At 35.7% G+C, this 26,635-nt stretch overlaps 1 protein-coding gene across 27 annotated transcripts in view; it reads left to right on the forward strand.

Annotated features, from left to right (window-relative positions):
• RIMS2 (regulating synaptic membrane exocytosis 2) overlaps window positions 1-26,635 on the forward strand; it is a 466,103-nt gene that overhangs the window by 189,954 nt on the left and 249,514 nt on the right. For all 27 annotated transcript variants that reach the window (XM_061995371.1, XM_061995382.1, XM_061995378.1 and 24 more), the window contains one exon: window positions 14,542-15,467. In XM_061995371.1, coding sequence (XP_061851355.1) covers window positions 14,542-15,467 — 926 coding nt within the window. The remainder of the gene's footprint in view (window positions 1-14,541; window positions 15,468-26,635) is intronic.

The following is a 26,635-nucleotide window of genomic DNA, read 5'->3' on the forward strand; positions in this document are numbered from 1 at the left end:
GGCATAATAAAGTCTTAAAAAGCTCCCAAACCATTTTTCTTAAAACAGTAGGTGTAATACAAGAATATTTTATGTTTTAACTATTCACTTTTTTTGTAAAATTTTCTATACTGGACTTTTCAAAAGAATGTTCAGACTTATGAATGTTTTGCTATATTACAATTTGCTCTGGAAAAAAAATAATCAGACTTATACTCCTACTTGTTAAACTCTATCAAGAAGATTGACTGAGATTGATTTTGTGAGTATATATGATAAGACTCTTATGATCTTGAATTGTTAATATGGGCCATCCACAGTTTTTTGTAGTGCAAAAATGCATTTAATTGTGTTTTTTTAAGGTAAGGAATAAGTTATTATTGTCATGTTACTAGTCTAAGGTTGATTAGGACATATATTTCTCAGCTAACCCGCTCCCTTCCTTTGCGTTCATACACAAGGAAATATCAAATGCTGTAGGCAAGAAATGCTGCCCTATTCAGACTTCAAGACTCTTTGTGACAATATCCATTCTAAGAAGGTGAATAATTCCTATTCATAGGAAGTCAGAAGACAAATTTTACGAATAAACTAATAAAATGTCTGAAAAATTTGTAGTGGTAATGATAAGAAACATCTCAAAAGCAGGAATATTTCTGGCCATGTGTCTAGGCAACTAAATATTTCTGGGCTTGTGTCTAGGCAACTAAACAAACCAGCGTTCCTGCATCAGTATTTAGCACATACTTATACTCAAAAAGTCCCAGCTCCTGTATAGTGTACAACAGCAATATACAACACTCCTTTCTTATTTTCCGCAAGTGTTACCATTACAGAGAATGTGCTGTAATGACAGAAACTTATATAAGAAATATCTTGGATTGCATTTGATTTTATATTTGTCTTTCATAGCACTGGGTTTTTTTGGTTTGATTTCTGTAGGCTATATTTGTAGGTTGTAATGTTGATTTACATCTCTGTCTTTTTGTCAAATTGTTATTAAGCAAAATTGTGTTATCTTTTTGAGTACAACTTCCTCAGATTTAGAATTTATCATATTCTTCATTCCATTTTGAACTTCTTCACCCAAGATACCAAGTAGTGTCCATTACTGATTGCAAGACACGCAACTTCTAAATAAAACAATGAAAGCATTTTAGTCCACTTCTTTGAAATGTGTATATCTCTATATGTATCTTGCAGCTCCTCTGTATTTTTAAGATAATAGCAGTGTAGTCCTGAACAAATTCTTCATCCAGTTTCTTGCAGTATTTATAGGCTCCTGTATTAGTCCCTCTAATAATAAATAATTTACATAAAATGGCAATCATCTCACTGTTTCAATTACAGTCTTTAATAACTTTATTTTATGTGATGACTAGATCCATTATCTCTAATAATCTGGAACTGAAATGTCAAGGCCAGGTTCCTTTTAAAGTGAAAGACTATTTATTAAATCCAGAATTTTTGAACTAGAAAAATACTGTTTTCAGACAGTGAGACAATATAGTCATAGCAGTGTTAACTTGACCTGAAAATGACTCTCTTAAAGTGACTTGTTGAGACAGGGAAAAAAATGGATTTTTGTGCTAAGTTGAATGAAGATGAATTATATAATTGACAATCTTTGCCAGCCTTGAAAAGTTCTCAAGTATTTTTCTGGACCAGCCATTGCCTGGAGCCTCTCTCTTTGATGACTCTTGACAATAATTTTTCAGAATATCTGGCAAAATGTTGGATCTCATGTCTGTGAACATACTTTCCACGTTAAGCTTGCTATCTTGCAGAAATATGTGCTATTCCTAATGATTTTAGAAGTTTGCCTTCTTTTGTTTTTTTTTAATATATCTTCCAGTAGCGTAAAAAATTTCCACCTGGAATTCCCTTAACTCAGTATTTTAAGGAAGAGCTGTGGCAAAAGTATGCACAGAATAGGGCAGCTACAGTGACTGTCAAACCAGTGTAAATGGATTCAGGCTGGCACTTGTCTCTGAAAGTCTCTAGGGATGTTGCATTTAGAGGAATTACCCTGCTGCAATTAATGCTAGTGCAGGCCATGTTGTATGTGGTTAAACTGCCTAGTGGAACAGAGTTAACACAAGGCACAAGAGCAGTCCTAGTGCAGAATAAACAATTAGCAAAGTAAAGCAGTATTACAGCAGAAAGCATAGCGAAAATGCTTCCCTATTAGTTTAAATGACTGAGAAAGAGAAAACAAGTCACAAAGTTCCTCTTTTCAAAACCAAATTTGCACTTCAATATCTTTTTTTTTTTTTTTTTTTTTAATAACATGGAATAAGCTTTTAAAGTCATAGGTAAAGTTTCTACTTTCAGTTAAACTGATCTAGAACTTTGTCTTCTCATGTTTTTACTAGACTGATATTTTTCTTCATATGTCCCATATTTTAATATCAGGCAAATGCTAGCTGGAAAACACTTCTATATCATTAATGTCAATTTTTGCCTTTACAGTGTTGATCAATAACTGCATCTGAAGTCTCCATTCAGTGTGTGGAGATATTTCTAAAATGGTCTAAAAAAGCAAAAAGAGAAGAAGAAATATCTGTAACCTCTGGCACAGTAATATTTTTATGTCCACTTTTCAGAAAAGCAGCTTTTAGAAACATTTTTTTTTCTATGATATATTGATGATGGCAATGCTCTTAAGATATTATCTGTCTTTTAAGTGTTTGTGGTAAGAATTTTCTCAAATGACTGTAATTCTGCACTTCCTTTCCATTGCTATGCCACACACTCCTCCCTCCTCCCTGCCAATTTCTATGTATTTATAAATCAGACTCACAATTCCAGCTGATTATCACTGGTTCTCGTCACCTTGCTACAAGACTTACAGCTACAGGGAAATGGCCAGAAAATGGAAAGGTAAAAGTTCTTTAAGTTGCGCTATTAATAGTTTATCATTCATATCAACCCAAATAATCTGATCTATTGCTTTGGAAAATAGGAGGATGAATGACCTTAATGCACGGAAATGCCAAGTATAAGGAATTTAATTTGATTTTTTTTAGCCTTCTCAGCAAAGTTTCAGTTATAGCTGACACTAATCTAATTTCTGAAAAAAAACCCCATCCTGTGGTCTAAGGACTTCAAACTATTTGATTGTGATTCTTCTTCTCTCATTATTCTAGATTAATCTATTAATTTTGTAACTGTTTTGTGTTAGTTGACGTGGATATGCATTTAAAAATTGACATATACCATGAAATATTCTTTGCCAATTGTAAAAGTGAAATCTGTCCTACTATCCATTTTGTTTGTTTTTCTCCTGTAAAATTACAGAAACTTGATCTTTGGTTTCTACTTCATCACCTTAACCATCTTTGCACTCATGCCTGAAGATGCTTCAGTGAGCATACATTTAACCTTCTTGCTTAGATCAACATTGAAAGTAAAAATTAAAAAATACTACCAATCCCAACAATCTCACAATAACAGTACTGAGAGTGATAAAGTCATCACTAATCTCTGAAAGCTTTCATAAGTGTTTGTACAAAACATCTGAAATCATCACTTTCCTTAATTAATTTCCTGTTTCTTCTCTGTGATTTCTTAGCAGATTGCTTACATTCTCCTTAAGACCGAGTTACTGAGAGTACTCTGTAACTTTTACAGGAGACTTGTGCTATTGAGAACCTGTAAGACTTGAAGAATTCCATCTCAGTGTTTCTCAGCTATTTGCCTATTAAAAGTCTAGCTGGTGTTGGCTGGACTTCTTTTTATCAGCCCTCATACCTTTTCTAGAAGTGCTGTTGTTAATGGAAGAAGTGACCCACGTTAGGTCCAAAATCTCCTAATAGGTAGCCCTAAACTTGAGTTAGAATTGCAGAGAATCCTACTGAAAACTATCTTCTTGGCTAAAGCAGGTAATGTTGGTGACAGGAACTCTAAACCATGAATTAGTTGGGATGTTTAATTTGATTTTTTTAATATTTGATATTTGATAAATACATATTCAAGGAGTTACAACATAAGTGTTCATTTCTTCTGTGGGGTATAAAAAGCCGGCATCTTGTTTTCTTTTTTAAGTAATACTAGAGTAACTAAGTCTAGCTTCATTGCAGTAGAATGCAGAATACATCTAAGGGCTTGTTTACCTTACAAGACTAGGTTTAATTTAGTTATTTCTTTTTAAAGTTACTTTGATTCCCACACAACTTTCTTCGAAGAAACACGGTTATATATTTTAGTGAATTTTCTTCATGGATATCATGCTTCTAGTGGTTCTGCAAGGACTATTCAACATTTGCTTGCTTCCTGCTAGAAGATTTTCCTCTGTATGTTCTGGTAGAAATACCTATCAGTAGATATTTAAAGAGACCAAGCTGTTGCTATGCAGTTGATGTTAGTACATGGTAGTATGGTGGGAAGTTTTTCGCACAATGTCTCGGAAAACCCAGGCAGCACAGACATGGTGGACATTCCTTCCTACTGTCTGAGCCTTGGGTTCTAATCTGAAGGAAGTCTGTCTAGGCAGCTAAACTGTTTGATACTGCACATTTGGGCACATATTTGGTCTCACATAAAGACAGTAGATTGCAAGCCCAGTACATAAACTGCTGTGGAGCAACTTCTTGTAGCTTGAAAAACATTAAGTTCCTAAAGGGTGGATGTCAGGGGGATGGGGTGACACTTTTTTTTTTTTTGCTGTAGTGTTGAGTGATGGGACAAAGGAATACAGGGACAGAAATACAAATTAATTTTTTGTAAATGTGTGATCTGCTTCTATGTTGGATAGTTTTTGGTGCTGCTCTAAAAACAGACACATCCAATCTTATCTCACCAGCATGTTGAGAATGTCAGTTTATTAGACATTTAAAGTTTCGTGTATTGTGGTAAGTTCCAAAAGTTGCTGAATGCACCTGTCTTGTTTTATAGTGATCCAGCTGATGTTCCCTGGCACAAACACTTAACCTGCCAGGTTTGCCTTGGAGAAGCTGCTGCACATAGCCAACCATTCACTGATGAGTCACTACTGATTTATTTAACCACGTTTAATAATGAGCCTTTACCTCACATTAGTGAAGAAAATGGACATTTTCACAGCAGTTATTTTCTGTCTGCTCTTTTGTGGAGGCATCAAAACAGCTCAGTATGACCTATTTAATCTCCTCCAGACTCAAATATGTACCACCGAGATATTTTAAAACTGAAGTTCATTGTATGATCACATATGTATTGTAATTCTGGATACGATAAAGAGAGAAAAAAGGAAACTGACTAACATTCATTAGTAAAGTTAGAGTTTTAGGAGATCAACAACACAAAACAGCCTGCAGAGATGATATTAGGCAAAATAATTCTCATATGACTGTCCATATTATTGATATTTCCTTACTGTTTGACCATTATTGAAGTAGCTACATTTTTTTAGTGGTGCTAATACCCTAGTAATAATAAAGTGTTTCTTTGAAAGAAAATTCTCCTCTTCATGAGACTTAAAGGTTTCCTTTGAAAAGCCAGGATACTTTCAACTGTTTGGGAAGAGCACCTGCTGACTGATCCCTGTGGTAAGAAACTGAAGCACTTAAAAAATATTAGACTTAAAATCAGATGCAATGATGTATAGATGAAGCGTATTATGATATATTGTCTGTGATGGCTGAGGGAAAGAATTTGCTGTCAGAATACCTTTTCTAGGAGGATGAACTCACTGTTATGGAGGTGCAGAAAAATCTAGGTTGCAGCAAAGTTTATATTTTTCCTAAGTTATACCACTTTATCTTGGCTTAAATTTCTTACAGTCACATTTGGCTGGGATGTGGTGCTTTATGTTAAATGTAATTTATTTGTAAGCTCATTTGCATGGATGGAAGATGCTTTGCTTGTGAAATTGTGGAAAATATGTTTCTAATTATTTAATGCAAATGTGAGACTGTCTACAATTTGATTTCTATAATTCTTACATCCTCACCATATTTTGAAAGTGAGCTCTGATAATTGTTGCTGGATGTAATTGGTCTATTATTTTCAGTTTCTTTTTTTTCAAAGATATGTGGGGAAAAAAAGTGTTTTCAGTTCTATCCTGTGTTCCGTACATCAAAGTGAGATGCTCTACCTATTTTAGCCTAATGGTTGAAAATTATGTCAAAATTTGACTTATTGCAAGCTAAAAATAATAGATATTACAGAATTTTGTTTAAGACCTTGAACACAAAGAACATGCTGGACTTAGTAACACAAAACATGAAATACTGGAACTGCACAATTTTAAAAATAGTTTGAATTAAATGCCTTTACCAGCATGTACATTTGTAGGCAATAGTACTGTAGCAAGGCACTAATCAGCTAAGTACCATAATCCTCCTTATAGGGTAAATTCTTACTTGACCTCCAGCTATATACAGCACATGGTAACAGCATTAAACTATAACACTCCTCTCATGCTCTCAATAGCTTCCCATTGGGTCATCTCTCTGATTAGAATTGCTGTTGTTCCATAAACTAGATTTTTTTTTCAAGATGCCTTATATTTTTTAATTGCATTTTGGGGTAGGGGAAAGGATCATAAAATAGATTCAAAAATTTTTATCTCAAAATCAAGAAACTGTTCATATAATTTCACTGAACCTCAAGAAGATTAAATGAAAGACCTAGTCAGAACAGAAATTGATGTATTCTCATGAACCCGAGGCTTCCTACTTCTCAGATGTACAGTGGCTGATTGAAAGGTAAAGCACAGAAGAAAGATGCTGAATGTGTGTTGTGAAATCAGTGTGTAATGCTCAGCATTTTTTGTTCTTTTTGGGGATAATTAGGAAGATACTTTTAGCAAAAAAAGCTGTGTGGAAGTACTGGAAAACTTTCCTGTCCTTCATGTGTAGGAGAATAGTATCTTTAACAAAGTCTTGCACTTTAAATTAGTATTTTAAATTGTAGTGTAAATACAAATGTGACTTTTTTTTCTTGAATGGATGGATTTGTTTTCATAAAAATAATATATACAGAATTTTGGAATTTTCTTGTATTTTATGTTATTTGAAGTCCTTTTAATAACCGTTCAGTGTTGTACTAATATCTTACTGTGTTGTTTCTGTGGCCTACTATTTTTTTAGCACTCCAGGTTTTAGACTCATTTGAATCCTACTATATGGCAGTTGCTAATTGCTTCCACCCTTCTGCAAATTATTTCTATGGTTTTAGTACTGAGGCAGATAACTAGAATGCACATTCTGACCAATTATTCTCAAAAGGAATTTAATCCATTTAGCATTATTTTTATGGTCAACTTTTTCAACAAGAGATCTTACTGAAAAAAAATAGCTTTAATATTTCTTATTTACATATTAGGTAGAAATAATTATCAAAATATTTATTTTGAAAATGTTTAAAAGTAGAAATAAAGAAAAAAACCTCAGCATGTTTAATCCATTTGTAAAATGTAGGTATTCATTAATGTAGCTAAATGAACAGTAATGTTAAGATATAGTTATTTTATTTCTCTCTTTGCAGTTCTCATAATCAAATTATATAAAGGCTACTGAAAAATCGATCAAAATAAAGGAAGACAAAGCCATTTCTACTTGTAGTCCAATCTTCCTGTCATTGGTGTTTCTGATGTGATAAAAAAGTATTGTTACCTAAGTATTTGTAAATTAGAGGTATTTAAAATCACTAGTTATGTTCAGGAGCTCCTGTTTTTATCATTTTATAACTCTTTTCCTCACATAAATTGAAATTAGCCCCTGAAAGCTTGAATGCTCTTTATTTTTTTTTCTGAATTGCTTGTAGAGAAAAGATGTGAAATAATTGTCAAGTTAAAAGCAAAGTTTTTATCAGTGGTGAATTTAGTTATGATAATGTTTTGTTACTACAGATTTCCTTTCATTCTGTTGATAGCAACCTGCAGTCAGCGAACTTACACTTTCAGATAAAATCTAGTAGAGATCAACTTCTGCACTATCACTCTGATGCTTCAGTAAATTTTATAATCATCATTGTAAACTTAATTTATTATTGTTTGGAGATATTTAGCTGGAAAGTATTTTAATGGCTCAAAATATGGTTGCTATAAAAGGAAATTTATAAGGCATGGCTGAAATGAGAAATAAAATGTCTCAGATGAACTTGATTAGATATCTTGAGTGATGGATTTACTGAAGGGTAGTCTGTTTAAAACTATATGGTCAAGAAATGCAATAAATACCTTTTTGGTTTATCAGAATAGGCTGTTTAAAGGAATTAGCTTGGAAATCATGTAGTGGTTTCTTATGTTCTGTCTTGGGGGGATATGAGAAAGCAAGAAGAGGGAAATATATATAGCATAAAACTAGACAGCATGGGAGAACTGCAAAAAGAGATCTTTGTAGAAATGGATTGCTTAGAAGTCAGAAAAAGCTTTTTTTCCAATAAACTGAAGTCATAACTGCTTTGGAAGGGAATACGAAATGATTTCTTATGCACATTGTGACTCAGCAAAAGTAAAAATAATAATAAGAATGAGGAAAAGCGTCAATACCATCTAGTCTCTTAAAAACACTTCCAAAAATAGGTAAACATTTTGCAGAATCTTCAATATGGCAAAGAAAGTCTGTGGAAATGCTTTCATATGAGTACCTATCAGGGACAAGGTAAGATCTTCCCTGAGAAATGTGGCCAGATCTTAATTTTGCATGGCAAGTTTTCTGAGTTAATTACCCTGGCAGAAGTTTTGGTTGTAAAGTTCAGATTGTGCTCAGCTGACCTTCTTGCAGCCTAGGAACCTTTTTGCACCATGTCATGCTGGTATTTTATCTACTCTTCATCACTGTTTTAAAACAAGTGCCTGTCTATTGAATACCACCCAGAAGAAAAAAAGTTTACAATAGTAGAACTATTCTTACCAGATCACTCAGGAACCAACAAATGCTGTTTTCCTGACAGGAGCCACATGGTAAAGGAGAGAAAAAGCTGTGCTCAGTGTATTTGCATGGCTTCCGTGACAGTGTTCCAATGAGAAATGTAAATTTTTACCTACACTGAATTATTCTTTCATGTATTGAAAGGATCACATTTTGAAAACAGTTAAGCAAAATTACAATATGTGCAGGACAAATCTTTTCAGGTTTAATTTTCCAATCGGTTTTGTTTGTTGTTAATTTATAGGAAACAAATGACAAAATATTAAAGTATCATCCAGTAAATTATAATTAGGTCCTACAAGAAGGTGACCAATATTCAGTTTTTGGGTAGCTGATGATGGCGCACTTTCATTGAGCCCTTACTCTTTTTCAACTGACCCCAGACTTCTTAGTTATAAACCTTTCCAAGTAAACATAAATTAATTTCGGTACCAATATGTTTAAACATATCTTTAGAATGATATCTTCTGGAAAGTTTTCTCCAGTTCACATGTGTTCCTTATTTTATTGAATGACCATGAGCCAGCAATGTGCCCTTGTGGCCAAGAAGGCCAATGGCATCCTGGGGTTTATTAGAAGCGCTGTGGGCACTAGGTCGAGAGAAGTTGTCCTCCCCCTCTACTCTGCCCTTGTGAGACCGCATCTGGAATATTGTGTCCAGATCCGGGCCCCTCAGTTCAGGAAGGACAGCGAGCTGCTGGAGAGAGTTCAGCACAGAGCCACAAAGATGATGGAGGGAGTGGAGCATCTCCCTTATGATGAAAGGCTGAGGGAGCTGGGGCTCTTCAGCTTGGAGGAGACTGAGGGTTGATCTCGTCAATGTTTACAAATACATAAAGGGTGGGTGTCAGGAGGATGGAGCCAGGCTGTTCTCAGTGATGTCCAATGATAGGACAAGGTGCAATGGGTACAAGCTGGAACACAAGAAGTTCCAAAGAAACATAAGGAAAAACTTCACTGTGAGGGTGATGGAGCACTGGAACAGGCTGCATTGTGGAATCTCCCTATCTGGAGACAAAACCCACCTGGACGAGTTCCTGTGTGACCTACTTTACGTGGTTCTGCTCTGGCAGGGGAGTTGGACTAGATGATCTCTTGAGGTCCCTTCCAACCCTTAAGATTTTGTGATTCTGAGAACAAGATTAGTAGCCAGGAACATCTAGAGAGATCTAGTTTTGACTGTGATAGAAATGTTTTACATGTTACAATGTTTTTCAATATTTTTGGCTTCTGAAATGTGATGGAAACTTACTTCCTCTCCAACCCCCCAAGTATGCTTGCATTAATTTTTTTTAAAAATAAAAATCAAAGAAGGTTTTCTCTTCAAGAAGAATACAAGTAACTATGAAAGACTTTCAAGTTTTTGAGTTCCATTACTGAAATCAGAGGCTTCAGTGCAGAATAGCTGTTTTATATTCCTCCATGTCATGTTTTAAGTATTTACTTCATATTGTAGTGTCAAGGAGTGGAATAATTTAACTTTATGAGCTGGAGGTCAGGTTACAGTCAAGCTATTTCCTATTTTTTCATGGTACTAGTCATATCTGCAGTGCACTTCAAATAAGATTACAATTAAAAATAGATAAATGTTAATAATTAGTAGAAAATAAGTTTCACTTTCTTTATCTAAAAAAAGTAATATTTATAGAAGATGCTTCACTAAGAGATTTGTGCAGGTTCTAGGACTTCCTAAGGGTAATAGAGATTTTATTTTATTATTGTTTCAAAGAAGCATTAATCACAATGACCTAGAGGCATTTTTTCAGTGGTGTACTAGCCTTTTCAGAAAAGGTGTTAATCCTTCTGACAAGAGATATATAGTGCTTAGGTGAGCTGGCAGCTGGAGGGTATCACAGCTATTGACACACATTTAAAATTTTCCTAACTTTTAATGTTCCAGGAAAGCCCTGGAAGGGCAGGAATAGTCATTTTCCATGGTTTATCCACCTGGAGGTACATGAAGAAAGGCTTTTATTAAAGTACCTTTAAGGTAGATAATGTTGAGAAATGGATTAGACAAAGGCTCATGAAGGTGAGTGAGAATCAGCTTGTGATCTAAAAATAACAGCAGATTTTTCATAGCAGCAACTAGCCATAAGTTTTCAGTACTGTTCCTCCTACCGTGATTTAGTAACAGTGGTTTAAAATGTATAGCATATAATGTACAACTGCATTTGTAACAGCTAAAATGAAAAAAGCTACAAATGGTAAAGGGGGGCTAATTGTGCTGTGATGATCAGTAAAAAGAATGACAGACTTGAATAGTAAGTGGTATGGTAGTGACTGTTGGGCAGGATGAGCTTGGTTTCTGGCTGATTACATGCACAGGTACAATTAATTTATTCCTGATGGACAGGATTACAACTTCTGGCATTTGATCCTGGTAGTGAAATTAGATCCCTTTAGCAGGGATGAAATTAATTAGAAAGGGAGTTTGGTAATGCCAGTCAATATAGGCCAGGAGTTAAATTAGTTACTTTTCTCTATCAATCTGCTTTCTGTTAAGAAAAAGTCTGCATTTACATGAAGGTCCTTATGCTTGTATGTGGCCTAGTAGTTGCACCTATGTCAAACTTTTTCTTTCATGAGAAGTTGGAATAGACTTAAGACCCAGTTGATCTTTATATTACTGTCAGCCATAGGTAGTGTTCCTATATTCATATTCTAGCAACAAAACGAATGCAAGACAATGGCTACCTGTGGTAAATGTAACAGTCAAGGTTAAAAATTGTTTGTGTAAGAGGTCATAAAAATGTAATGTCAACTTGACACATCCCATTCTCACTAACATAATTCATGCCACAAAAAAGGGTGGATTTTTTAGTAAATATTGCACTTCTTCAGATTGTGTGTTTTCCTGGCATAAGTATGTTTCCCTCAGCAAAAAAGCTACAAGTGTTTTTACTCATGCAGAAATTCTGTCCCATCAGCCTCTCCCTTTGTGACTTTTTAGCACCAATATTTCCAGAAGACATTTGTCCACTATTTTTTGCATCCCTGTGAGGACATTTTGACATGGAGACATAGATATAATCTCCTATATGTAGCTAAACCAATTCTTACTATTCTGTTGTTTATGTTGCTATGGAGACCTGTATGCAGATGTTAAATCTCAAAGAGTGTGTGCACGGTCTGCTCCAAGACATGTGTGAGATCTGTCAAACTAGATTCTGTATGGTTTTATGTGTTTCATAGTTCATGACAGAGTTGATCCTATAAGTCATACTTGCTAGATTGTTTTGATGGTTTGGGAGATTAAATCTATGCATAAACCTGTAACTGTGAATACAACTTGACCCATATGTAACATAGACAGAGCAGATACAGATGTGAGTATTAACAGTAGAGTATGTGGCCATTCTATGTGCATACATATTTGTCTCAGTCTTGCAATGAGATGAACCTGTGTGAGTGCCATATCTGTTGAGTGGCTTTTAGTCCAATTGGATTTGCATAGAGATAAAAGATTTTGCCTGTATGGGGGACAGCATTGGGAAGCAGAAATTAGATGCATTTTTGTTATAGACGTGGTATAGATTTTGAGTGATACAGGTAAATTGTTGTTGGAACAACTTACTTAGGAATGTGGTATATTTTGCATTAACTGAAATATATAAATGAAAAAATAAAAAAAAAAATCTTCCTTAAAGTTTCCACATGTAATCACTGTTATTTTAATGAAAACTTCTATGCCTTTTTAAACTGTCTGGGTTGTGTTCTGGTAGTCCTGTTGTCCTAATTATCTGTTCCCATTGTCCATTCTGGTTTTAGACTTATGAGACTCTGTTCATGTCATGTTAGAATGTTTCAACTTCAGAATCTGTAGAGCTTTTGTTAAACTTACAGAGGTTATAATTTGTACTGCTACTAACATGACAGTTTAATAAGACAAAGAGGACATATTAGCTTCATCATAAGCAAATCATCCAAATGATGCTTATATTACTTGTCACGCTTCACAGGAAGAGTTGCATTTTTGCAAGATTGAATTAGTTTCTTCATTTGCAGATGCAATTGTAAGACTAAAGTACTGTAATATTTACAAGGCAAGACTTGGTCCAAATCTTTCAAGCACAGTTTAATGACCCTTTATGGTACCTGAGACAGGAAACCAATTTGCCAGTCACCCCACCCTGTACACAGTCTGCTCAGATAGTTGTGTTTTTCCCTTGCTAAGGAGAAACCACTTTTCCTTTCTGGCTGTAAGACCGGTATTTTCTTGCCTACTAGCCAGGCAGGAAACCAAGGAGAGTCGATTTTTGCTTCTTCACTAAGTTGAAGCCTTTCCCTCCTTATGCCTTCTAGGACAATTGTATCATCAACAGGACTGTGTCTTTGCTCTGCTTTTTCTCATCCTTCCTGACATGAAGCAGGATCTCCTGGTTACTGCTAGTAAGGCTGCCCTTTGTGAGAGTAGAAGCCATCTACCCTCAGCAGCCATTTGTGAGGATAGAAGACATTTTTAAAGCAATATTAATTATAGAGATAGAATTAAATATAAAAGGAAGGGGCTGATAATAGAAAAATAGGTAAACACATATATTTTCATTACTTGAGCTGTAGTTTTCATACTTGAGCTGATCTATCTTACCGCAAAGAAGGCCCACTTCTCAGTTTCTTTCACCCATATATGGGATTTTTGCCCCAGTTTCCTGCAGGCAACTCCTTCAGATCTGTCCAGGATAAAAAACTAAGTATGATTCTGGACATGTCTGGAAGTAGTGTTTTAAATGGTTGTTAACAGTGATTCATAGGAAAAAACAAAACTGATGTCTTTTAATCAAGTAGCAAACAACATTCTTTCAAACAAATAGAACATATAACAGTCTTAATATATTAATATAATAAAATTATGTGCCTCAGTCAATTATTTGTCAGTGTCAGGAAAGAATATTGGTCAATAATTATTTTTCACCTTCCTCTGAAACGTCATAAGCTGTCCATGGCTAGATATTATCTATAACAAAGAGGTGATGCTTAATTTTGTTATGTATCTGGTATCTTGCTTAAATGTTTGGATTACTACTATTGCCATCCCTATAGGGATGGGAAGGATTTTGCTTTCAAGTCAGATGAGCAGGACTTTGAAGCTCCTTCCCTTCTTAAGCAACACAAAAATGTGTTGTTTCCTGGGTTCTTCTGAGGTTTTTTCTGCTTCAGATAAGTGCTGCCATTGGATCTTTCTTTGTCCTGCTTTATGCCCTTAGCACACATTATAGTTTTGTGGGAACAGAAATATATGTTTTAAAACAATATTAGCTGCTAAAAGATCAAACTAACTGAATGATCCATCTAGCCTTGTTTTCCGTGGTGATTATAAACCCCTGTGAAGTGTAAGTACAAGGTCAAGTTATGTCGGTGTAAAATGATTACAAAAGATTATAGAATTTTGGTATTTTTAAAGTAGTTCTGACTACAAAGTAGTGTAAGTATTTTTGTTCTGTATTTTGTGAATTTGTATTAGCATTTTTCCTTTAAAAATGTGTTATATTTAAACTGTGTGCCTTAATTTTTTTTGTAGCATGGCATGTTTTCTTTAATTTAGTACAGAAAATTCAGTACAGAGCATACTCACAAAATGCAACAAATGAATACTTTTTCCATCAGCTGATCGTTATATCTTTTAATTAGGATTAACTGATTATTTGTGTCACAAGAAATATTGATAGAATTCTTTTTCTTCTTTCTTGTCATGATTATTTAGGAAAAGAAGCCCATCAATATCAAGAGAGCAGAACAGAAGATACGACCAAAGGGACGAGAGAGACGAATATTCACAGTATGCTACATCAGACAGTGCGATGCCTAGGTCACCATCAGATTATTCAGATAGGCGGTCTCAGCGTGGGCCTCAGTTATATGAAGAACCTGAATTGGGTGATTATAGAGATTCAAACAGAAGGAGTCGCAGGCGTTCCAAGGAGTATCCGGTAGAAGAGGAAGATGCACAAAACAGGGAAGAATATGAAAGACAGAGGAGGGAAGAGGAGTACCAGGCACGATATCGAAGTGATCCTAATTTGGCTCGTTATCCAGTCAAACCACAACCATATGAGGAACAAATGCGTATTCATGCTGAAGTGTCCCGAGCACGTCATGAGCGGAGACATAGTGATGTTTCATTGGCAAATACTGAGTTGGAAGATTCCCGGATGTCCATGCTTAGAATGGAACGACCATCAAGACAAAGATCAGTGTCTGAGCGCAGGGCTGCCATGGAAAATCAACGTTCATACTCTATGGAAAGAACTCGAGAGGCTCAGGGACCAAGTCCCAATCGTCAGAGGACCACAAATCATAGCCCTCCTACACCTAGGAGGAGTCCAATTCCTCTGGAAAGACCAGACATGAGGCGCTCTGATTCATTAAGGAAACAACACCATTTGGATCCTAATTCTGCTGTACGGAAAACAAAGCGTGAAAAGATGGAGACCATGTTACGGAATGATTCACTCAGCTCAGACCAATCTGAATCTGTCAGACCTCCACCACCAAAGCCCCATAAAACGAAAAAGGGAGGTAAAATGCGTCAGGTTTCGTTAAGTAGCTCAGAAGAAGAATTGGCATCCACTCCAGAGTATACGAGTTGTGATGATGTAGAGATTGAAAGTGAAAGTGTTAGTGAAAAAGGTAAGATTTCCATTTTTTTGGCTGTTTCAATTTATAAATGTAGTTTAATTTCCATTCCATTGTATGTTTATTTTGCCTGTTAGAATTGATTGCAACCACCTATCTACAGCCATTCACAGGTGAATCAAGTTTGCTGTGATGAGAGTTGTTGTTTTCTAATTTTGTACTTCCTTTACTTGAACCTGAATTTAATTATTTACATGAAAAAGAACTTCATAGCTACCAGAAGTACTTTGATATGTTAAAGGGAAAAAACATGCCTATGGAAAAATCTCTTAATTAAATCTGCAAAGTATCTAAAGCTGGGCTGTCATATAAGGCTATGTTTTTGTATCCATTAATAGCAGATTTGTGTACTGCTGGATCACAAGGAGTGCATATTTGATCTGGATCAAGTGTGGGCGCATGACTGTGTTTCTGTTGAATTAACTAGAGCACATGATACAGAGCTTATGCCAGTTGCAGGCTGGCAGTTGCAGGTTAAAGAGCATCTGATCTGCGAAAAACCCCTGTGTGTGTCAAGTTAACCCGTTTGAGTTTTTAAACAAATCTAACATGACTGAAGCAGTTTATGCCAATGGAAGTTTCTTTTTGCTATGGGACTATAGTGCTTTTCACTTTTAGTGCTCTTTAGGATTTATGATGTTGGAGTTACTCCATTGTCAGAAAGAAAAGCTAGGATTATTGAAATGATTCCCAACCTATCTAAAGGTAATGTATGCCTTAAATATAAAAGCGTTGGGGACCGTTAGTGGAAACTGAATCAAAGCAATAACATTAGTTTGCTTACATTTATGTATGTTATTGGTCTAAAGTGCAATAGTTATAATGTCTTTTCCATTATTCTTTTGTAGTGTACCTTTTCTAATGCTCATGAATGGTTGTCTGATGTTGTGGGTTGGGATCAGAAAATTTGCTCCTATTTGTTGCTATCAAATTGCTTCTGGAGAAAGTAATTAATTAGAATTAGTGAAATAACTAAATTTTCAAATGTCAATAGCAGCAACCATGTTCTGATAAATAATGAGAAAGATAGTGCAGAACAAGAGGAAATTTCATTCAGGTAAAAGTAGACAGTTATATGAACTTACATGAAACAACTGTGACCAAACCTTGACCTCCCTTAGTCCTCCTGATGAGTAGAAAAACTTCCATCAAATTCAGAGTGTTCAGGATTTTGTTCCTATTAGCAACCTTGAGGGAAATAGACATGATCAATATATGGGAAGTCATATCAAAGTGTTATTTAATGAAATTCAAATATACTATGTGAGAAATGTAGTATATGGAGTAACATACAAGAAATATATACACAATATATACATTTAAAACATATTATAAAACAATACTAGATTCTCTGTCATGACAATAACCTGACATAAATTATAGCTTTCTCTTAATTAATTTTGTATTTTAGCTTTCAAAGAAAACATTATTGTTGATAATAGTAGTTAATGCCATGTCTGTGTTGATTTCTAAGGCAGTGAGTGAAGTTAAACTGAGCATGTATTTCATAAATGAATTTTACAATATTGCAAAATTTTACAGGAAAACAAAATCTGTTTTATGTTTTGTAAATCTTGACTGAATTATTGTAAGCAGTTTTCATGACACAGAGAGTGTAGCTGTATGGCCTGGTGGTGGCCTGTCACTGGAACTACTGTCGAGAACAGCCCTGTTTTTTCATAGATGGAGAGAGCAGCTGCTTGAACTGGGGAAGAGGTCTGATTGCTTCTGACTCTACTTGCTTCCAGCCTGAGCTGGAGGGTCCTATTTTTGATCTGTGCTGATGGGCTGGGAGGTAGTGACCCTGCATGGAACAGGCAGCTATCCCAGCAGTAGCACCTGTGTCTGGAGCCAGAGCCAGCTGGTGCTAGCCTCAGCAGCCCTGTAAATGTTATTGGATGATATCTGCAGCTTCATTCACAGTTCTCACCCACTCTTCAACTGCTGGAGTGGAAGCTCCAGAAAAGTATTTGTTTCAATGGATTTGGAAAGATTTGGCTCTGCTAGGCATGGGGAAGGAGAGAATAGATCTGTTAGGATGCAGAGGAAAAAGGGTTCTCACCATCTGGATCCAGCCTTCACTGCTGCAATACGTAGACCCACAAAGTCCTAACTCATTCTTTTTATTTTCATTAGTCTCTCTTATCATGTAATACAGTATGTGCTCAGAGTCCCTATAAGAAAGTGATTTCTTCATGAATAACACCAAAAGGAATCCAGCACATAAACCCTCAGTCTTCCTTGTATTGCAACACATTATTTCCTTAACAGATAAAATACAATTGATTATTTGAAACACCTCTTATAAAAATATATGTATCTTCCTCTCAGATTACCCACTTTCTGCCTTGCAAAAACTCTCCAGACCTGAGGATTTCTCATCTGTCCTTTTAAGCCACATACAAAGTCTGTTTGGCCAAAGATATAATGCTAAATATAAAACATTTGCCCTTGGAGTGATGCAGGATGACAATGTTAGAGTGAGAATTTGGATGCAGTAATAAGGAGATCTCCAAAAGAGGAGAATAATTTGTTCTCCATTTCTTTCTCTATGGAGTACACATATCTTTTCACAGATTCTGCATAATAAATATTACCAACTACTCAGCTGTGTTGAGCAACTTAGTACTGAGCTTCAGGAGCAGCTGTTCAGTGAATTACATCTGAGATTTTTACAAGGTCCTGACATTGGCTTCTAGAAACTATTGTGAAAATTGTGAATTATCTGAAAATGTATGAAAAATTACAGTCATATGCTTTTTAAATGACTGAAAGTTTGCCTTTTTCAGTATATCTCTGAAGTGAAAAGGAGACCCACCTCGACATGTTCCTATGCAACCTGATCTAAGTTGACCTGCTTCTGCAGAGGGGTTGGAGTAGATGATCTCTAAAGGTCCCTTCCAACCCCTACCATTCCATGATTCTATGATATGGTTAGAATATATATATGCATACAAAATGAAGATAGTTGTTTCATTTTACAAGTCCAACAGAGACAATACCAGCTGCTTGAATATGAACTCTGGGAAAAGCATCCATTATTACTGAATGCATGTGACTAAGTATTTCGATCTGATCTCATTTCAGTAGCTGTCTGCTTTGAGATAAGTTTTTCCTTTATTTTTAAAAATGTAATCTGATTGTGTTCAGGGAGGGGACAAGGCAAAATTATTTTTTCTGCATGTTTCTGGTAATGGCCAGAGAAATCATTGCCTTGGAATGCTCCTGTCTCCTCTCTATGGGGAATGAAGGAAAATGAGCAGAGAAAGCTGATTAACGCCCAGACAATACTCAGACACCCAGTAGAGAGCCATGTGAAATACTATCAGGGTGAAGAAGCATTGTAGATTCAGCTGAGAAAAGAAGAGCTAGATGCTTAAAATACTGCACGATTTTTGTAATTCAACTATATTTAGGCCAGGAAATGTGTGTCATGAGCTGAGCTGAGGATTGGCATATTGGAAGGGGAAACAGGAGGCTTCAGGAGTATGACCAGGTAAAGGAAGGACATTAAAGTACAGCAAAGCGAAATATCGTTGGATGGCTGGAACCCAGTGAATTGGGATGGAAACTGAGGCTGAAGAAGAGGAAGGGAGAGCAAAGCCGATATATGAAGTAGGCTAAACCTGTGAGCTGTGGTTTGGAAAGAATGGATGAAATGAAGGAAACAGATCTGATAAAGATAACTGGGAACATAAAAACTGAAGTCTCTTCCTTGGTAGAGTGAGCCGAGAAGCATAAGCAGCAGTTTGGGAGAGACAGTGAGTTGCTGGGAAATGGGTACTCAGAGAGAACAGAAGGGCTGAGCTGGGCTTGTGAGCTTTGGCAAAAAGAGACTGGAACTCGCTGAGCAAGGAGCATGAACCTGGCAGCATTGACGTGAAGTGTGGAGAGAGGATCTGGTGAGGTGAGAAGCGCAGGATTATGGTGAGGAGCCAGTGACGTGACAGATCAGTTCATTCTTTACAAGGTCAGGAAACAATGTATGACAACAGTGTTAAATGGATATAGCTGAGATTATAAATGTGTTTACTTAGAATTTAGATTGTGCCAGAATCAGATATATTTTGCAGATTGAATTCTGTGTAGGTTTTCACACACATTAAACTGTCCTTAGTGACATAGCTGAATACTAATTTACCAGATTGCCTCTGCCTTTTTCTGTGTATAGAACCATAATCATAGAATCATAGAATCATATAGTGATAGGGATTGGAAGAGACCTATAAAGACAATCTAGTCCAACCCACCTGCTCAAGCAGGTTCGCTTAGATTAGGTCACTCAGGAATGCATCCAGGTGGGTTTTGAATGTCTTCAAAGGAGAGTCTCTGGGCAGCCTGTGCCAGTGCTCCGTCACTTTCACTGTAAAGTTTTTCATTATGTTTAAGTGGAACTTTTTGTGTTCCAGCATTTGTTCATTATCCCCTTGTTCTATCACTGGACACGACAGAAGTAAAAAGTGTTTCTTTTGGCAAACACCTTTGAAATACTTGTATTAGTGATGCCCCCTCAGTCTTCTCTCCTCCAAGCTGAACAGTCCCAGGTCCTGCAGCTTTTCCTCATAAGGAAGATGCTCCAGTCCTTGGTGGCCCCGTGCTGGACTCTCTCCAAACTTCCCTGTCCCTCTTGAGCTGAGGAGCACAGAACTGGACACAGTACTCCAGATGAAGCCTCACCAGGGCAGAGTAGAGGGGGAGGAGAACTCCCCTTGACCTGCTGGCAACACTCTTCTTAGTATATCCCAGGATGCCATCGGCCTTCTTGGCCACGAGGGTAAAATTTTTATTTATTGTGTTATTCATAATATTCTGAAGCTCACAAGATTTTTTTCCAAGTTATCTAAGGGACCTTACTTAACTCTTGCTGTGAATACCAGGCTTATGAAACTGCAGACATTGTCTCCATTTGTAACACTTGTTGCCAGTCCTGGAGATCAAGGTAGCTAACAGTCCAAGGCAGGCTTCCCTCCCTGGGTTAGGAAATACACTTTGCAGAGGAACAAAAAAAGAGGTGACCAAATGTTTTGGACTAAAATTTTAGTATATTTCTACTTTCCCTAATAATGAAAGAAATTTGCTTAAAATGTTAGAGAAAAGCAACTCTTGAAATACCAGTGCATTTTTGTAATCATAAATTGTAAATGGCAGTAAAATGTGAGTACACACAAAAGTCAGTACACACAAAGATCATATAACTGATTTTTAAATTTTCTAAGTTGTTCACCTCAATTCTTTCTCAAAAACCTCCTCAGTTTATTTGGTTAGTTTCAAGCTCTGACAAACATAGTTTATAAGGTAAAAACAGTTGTGCTGCTAATTGCAGTAGAGAAAACATTGAATCATATAATCTACAAAGCACCAAATGAATTTATGTTTTTTTGTGGTGTGCAAGTCAGGCCAATCCATCTCCATGTTAGCTGGACGTTTGTCAGTAGGTTTGAAAGGGCCACCACAATTTGTCAGTCAACGTGAAGGAGAGTGCTACAGGCTTATTCAGTGTGTCTACTGACTTTCCAAGTAGAGTTAGAAAATCAAACAGTATTCTACCCATGTATTCCTATGCAATGCTGCCACAGCTGTAGCCCAAGAAAGTACCAGTCTAAAGAGGCTTGCCACAGCTGTACTCAGGAAAGCCAGTAGTCTCTGGGACCGTTGTACACCAACTCAGAACATAAGCAATGGAGGGGTGACCTTCACTGGATCTGGGGTTCCTTCTGCTCCTTCTCCAAACATTTGGAGGTCCTAGGTGTCCTAAAATTCTGTACAAATCTCCCAGACTCCAGGGTTCTAGCAAGAGACAATCCTCAACATGGAAAAAGATAATGCACTCAAGGAAATCTAGGCATTTGATAGCTCTAAATAATATTCTAATTTGCTCTAAATATAAAGTAGTGTATGGTAGATTTTCTGATGGTGGTAAACAATTCAGGCATCCATGCATACCTTGCTCCCAGCATCTTCTAAGAGCACCCTATAAGAAGTATCTCTATGCACAGACAGTGACTGACATCTGATGTGGGTGGAATGTGTGATAGGAAAGGCAAATGTGTCTGTATTTTGTCAGAGGTGCAGTTCTTAAGTTTAGTGTTTGCTTTCACTGTTCTTTTATTGAAACATGATGGCTAGATATATGGCCATTTTTATTAACAAATAAACTCATATCATAGAATTGTAAAGTCATTGAGATTGGAAAATATGTCAATATCTTTCTTGTAGTGTGGAGCCAAAAACTCAACACAGTGTGGCCTTGCCAGTGTTGGGTACAGGGGGACAACCACTACCCTGGTCCTGCTGGCAACACTATTTCTGATACAAGCCAGGATGCCATTGGCCTTCTTGGTCACCTGGACACGCTACTAACTCATGTTCAGCTGGTTGTGGACCAACACCCACAACATATAACATGGGGATAGATAGGCTTCAGTGATCTTACATACTTCAATGTCCCTGTGTTCTTGAGTGAAAGCTGCAGAGTGCAGACTGTGTGAGCAGAAGTACATGTATGCAGGACAAGGGCTTAATAGGCTATTCTTTGACACTAAGTGCACTGAAAATGGGACTATATAACTTTGCCTGATCATTTTGCTATGATCATTTAGAAACACATAAATAACTGTACTTTTTCATTATAGAAGTTCAAAAGGTACTCATGTCTGGAACAGCTTTCAATTGTTTATTGAAATATTGAAACCAGTCTTGTAGAGATACAGTTCTGTTTTTGACAGAGAATAAAGTCTATTTGGAAACAATATACTCATCAAAAGTTAAAACCGTATGGTAGCTCATGGTGTGAGGAACAGAAAGCACACTTCTCTGAGTGCTACTGCTAGAACAGTGCATGTCTTACATGAGCAGAGGTGCCAGGGAAGTGGGATACTGTCACAGTGCTGTCACTTAAATTCTAAGGGACCTGATTTCAATCCTACTTGTGCCAATTTCATACATCTTCAACAGCTTTGGTTTCAAAGGTACACTGAGCTAAATTAGATCAAAATGAGGTCATTGTTTCTAAAATTTGCTTCATTCAGGTTAGAGAGTTCCTGAAAGTCCAACTTGTCTGGAACAAATTATACTAGAAGGCAAAATTTCAGGACTGAACTGCAGCACTTGAACACAAGAAGCTTTGAAATTCCATGCAGTTTAAGTATGGCGATATCTTAGAATTCAAAGTACAACATTTGAATATTCATAAGGAGAATAACTGATTATTTAAACTACTGAAATATTTTATATGTTTTATTGAAAGCTGGATTTGATCAAAACCCAGGTTTCTTATGATTTCACATAATATTGCAGTGTGAATTTGTGGTTTACATTTATAAGTAATGTTTACATTTATAAAGAGTATTTTTTTTCCATAGAGATCTCCACATCTTAGGTAAGAAAAATGTCATTTTAATGTATAAAGATTCCTATTTTTCTATTTTTCTTTCAGCTTTCACATATTCATATAAGATAAGAAATATTGTGAGCTTAGAATCACAGAATAACAGAATCTGAAGGGCTGGAAGGGACCTCAAAAGATCATCTAGTCCAACCTCACTTTTTTCCTTATATGTTTAAGCAATAAAAAAATCACTGCTTTTAGAGTACTTCTTACAACATTGAATGAAAAGTATCTTACTGCTTTAAAATTTTCACATTGACTATGATAGTTTCCCTACTAAAATATTTTTCATAGATGCATAGATGATAACAGAATTAGAATGTTTAGAGTTGCAGAGATTTCTAATGATAAAGAATACTTTTTTAATGTTTTTGCTAAACCTTCTCCTGCTTAGATACTTCTATGTTCATTAAAAGATAAGGGAAAGGATGTGATCTTCTGCAGCATTTAGAAGAATATACTGTATCATATTTTAAATTCATAGTAATTTAAACTGGGTATAAGCCAATAATATTCCTCACAGCAAGAGCCCTGCCTTTTCTCAGTTCTTGGCTGCATATTCACATACTTGTATCACTCCCTTCACTCTCTCGGCAGAAGCATTCAGGCAGATACAGCATCAAGCCAGGAAACTTTTGTGGGGTAACACTTATTAGGCAAAAAAATGGTAAATATTAGCATTTGAAGTTTCTTGATAAAATGATATTGAATGTCTTCTTAGATATTATAATGCATGCTGAAAAGATGGTGTGTAACTGATTGTGCCTTATCAGAATCTGAGGATAGAGAGGGATTTGCTGAAGTAAGGCAGAAGAAGTATTTTCATATAGCAGACAAAGTAAAGAGACTATTTGCTTATAATGAAATGAACACAGTTTCATTGCACCTTGATTCCAACAAAAAGTTATAATACTCAATTTTATTTGATTAAAACCTTGACTAAATTACAACCTGAACTTTCTGTATGCAAATGTACACAAACCATTAAAACTAAAACTATTTAATCACGTTTCCTTTTACTCTGGGACTTTGCTGGGGCTTCAGCTGTAGCAAATGTGCAGTCACCAAATTAATTACCTCCTGCTATGATGCAATGGAAGAGCTATGGGTTATTATTAAAGTAGTTTAGTGCATTAGTTGTAGTTACTTTTAGTTCCAGATGGGATTGATTATTAATAGGAAAATATGATTTTTAATATATTTAACGTAGGGAAATTTCTTATCATTGGAACTTACCCTCAGTTTAATTCAATATTTTAAACACTAAATTCAGGGTATATTTTGCCCAGGAAATTGTCAAAATTTGGTAAGGTAAAGTTTTTTCTTTTTCAGTTGAAACTGTAAGACATTGAGTTGTGAGGCTGACCAATCTTAAAAGTACAAAAATCTATTGCTTTCTCTGTGCACTTTAAAAATATTTTTCAAATTTAAATAGAAAACAAAAGAAACTTGTGTTATAGTTTTAAAATCATTTCCCATTATCTTTTCAAATACTGGCAGCTGGAATTTTTGCTCAATAAAGTCAATAAATATTCATTAATCTCTTAACTGTAAATAGAAATGTAAGAAATTACTGTCCAAATATATCTGAAAATGCAAGAAATTTCCCAAGAAATGGAAGGCATCTTGAGGAGTTAGTTCTTATCCAAATGTGTCCATTTACTTCTAAGCAAAATTTCAGATTAAACAAGTTAGAAATTTGGGACCTGTGATCTCAGTTTTGCATGAAAAATAAATGCTAATTTATAAACCAAAATGAAGACCTGCTGGATTCTGTGTAAAATGCTCTTTATAATGACGGGATTGAATAAGAAATTATCATGAAATTTTATCTGACGTTTTCAGAATATTTAGCTAAATAATGTGATGTCTGTAGTCTTTTCACAGAGGAGTCCCTAAAACAGAAATAATGACAGCAAAAAAAAACCACCAAAACCAAGACATTTAAAGCCTTCAGAATACATGGAACACATATTTTTCAAATTCTAATTTTCTTCATACTTTGATGAAATCATTATTCTTCTAGTAAAACAAAACACTCAAAACTATCTATAATAGATCTAATGAATTTATTGGACTCTGTCATTTTGAATTATGTTAGTACTTTCCTATGAAACATTTGTATTCATTTTACAGGTAATTTTGCTATTTCCCCAATTATCTATCAGAAATTAAAATGGCCATTGTTAAATAATTGTAATTAATTAAAAAATATTTACTTGGGAGTATTCTATCAATAATGTGGTATGCTTTTTTCTAATATTCTCTTTAAAATGTGAATGTCTTTCTTGTTCTGCTGGTATTTTTATATATATTTCACTAAGGATAATCAGTAGAGATACAGAAGTGGAGGGGGAATAAGCAGAATGAGCTGTATATAAGCCAATAACCTGAAGACTGCTTTTGTAGAATACTCTGTCCTTTAAACTTGTTCCCCAAGCTTCCCCAAATGTGCTATCCAAGACATGCAGTTAACCACAGAAGCTGCTTGAGACTAAATTGAATATTGTCAAAGTTCGGAGTTGGAAGTATATGTTTGCCAGAGTAAAAGCATATTCCTTCCATCTTTTCCCGGTTCTGTCTGCATCCAAGCCTCATCCACTGCAACTCACAATCTAAACACCATAAATATTTGGCATAAATAATCTAGGTAAACTGGCCCCAATTTCTGTGTCCTTCAGTTAGTCTGGCTGTAGTTTTAACTACAGTTGTTTGGGGGTTGCTATATTACGTCGGAGCTGTTCCTGTGCTGAAGGCAATAGCACAAGTGTGAGGAGTGAGCGAGGCAGCTTAGGAGCAGAACCATCACAGCTAGAGTCCTACAGAGATCTGTCCCCACTTCTCAGACACCTGAGGAGGTAGCCAAGTTTTTCAAAAGGATGAAACACTGTATCTTCCCACTGCCCCACCAGTAAAAATCCACTTGCCAAATGATGAGTGCCTTTGAATATCAGGCCACCTGCCTAGGAATCTGCTTATTTATTTAGGAAATGAATTTCACCCTATTAGTAAGAATTCTAGCTAACATTTTCCAACAGTAATATTTTCTTGAAAATACATTTTAAACCTTATAAATGTGTTTTGAATTTTGAAGTGTCTTTCATTATTTCAAATGGCCATTAACACATATCTCATGTGATGGTCCACTGTTTTGATATTAAAATCCTAACTTTAGGGGCAAGATAGAAAAAAATATGCTGCAATGATAATGATCTTTCTGATAACTGAGAAAATATTAAATAAAACTTGTTGAAGAGAATTAGATCATTGCAGCCTATCAAATTTGTGCTCAGCAGGTCTGTTGTAAAATTACATTAAGAAATTTATTTTGCCTTGGTATACAAAATACCTATATCTGTCCTGAGAGTGAAGATTTATGCTAACATATACACTAATATTTTCACATTTTCTACTGAAATAATCCTGTGTTTCATGGAAAGGTTAAAGACAGTTGCACAGAGAAAACACAACTAATATTTAGCACAGCATTGCTTATTCTTGGCTATAAATCATCACTTTCTTAATGATAAAGTTCTCTATGTGGCTTTGAAATGTGAAAGCATTTGAAAAATATAATGTATAATTTCTTTCTGAAATATTTCCTATAAAATGTATCATATTCTACTATTAAAATATTTATATCTTGGAACATCCAGATGTGTTGAAGTCAAAGCAAGTCCTAACTACTGGATGATTATGGTTGGGCATTGTTCCATGTTGAAAGAACTATTACAGGATAAAAGAGAGACGGAAAAATGGAGAGAGATCACACAAA

This window comes from Colius striatus, chromosome 4, assembly GCF_028858725.1.
Source record: "Colius striatus isolate bColStr4 chromosome 4, bColStr4.1.hap1, whole genome shotgun sequence".
Classification (NCBI taxonomy): Eukaryota; Metazoa; Chordata; class Aves; order Coliiformes; family Coliidae; genus Colius; species Colius striatus.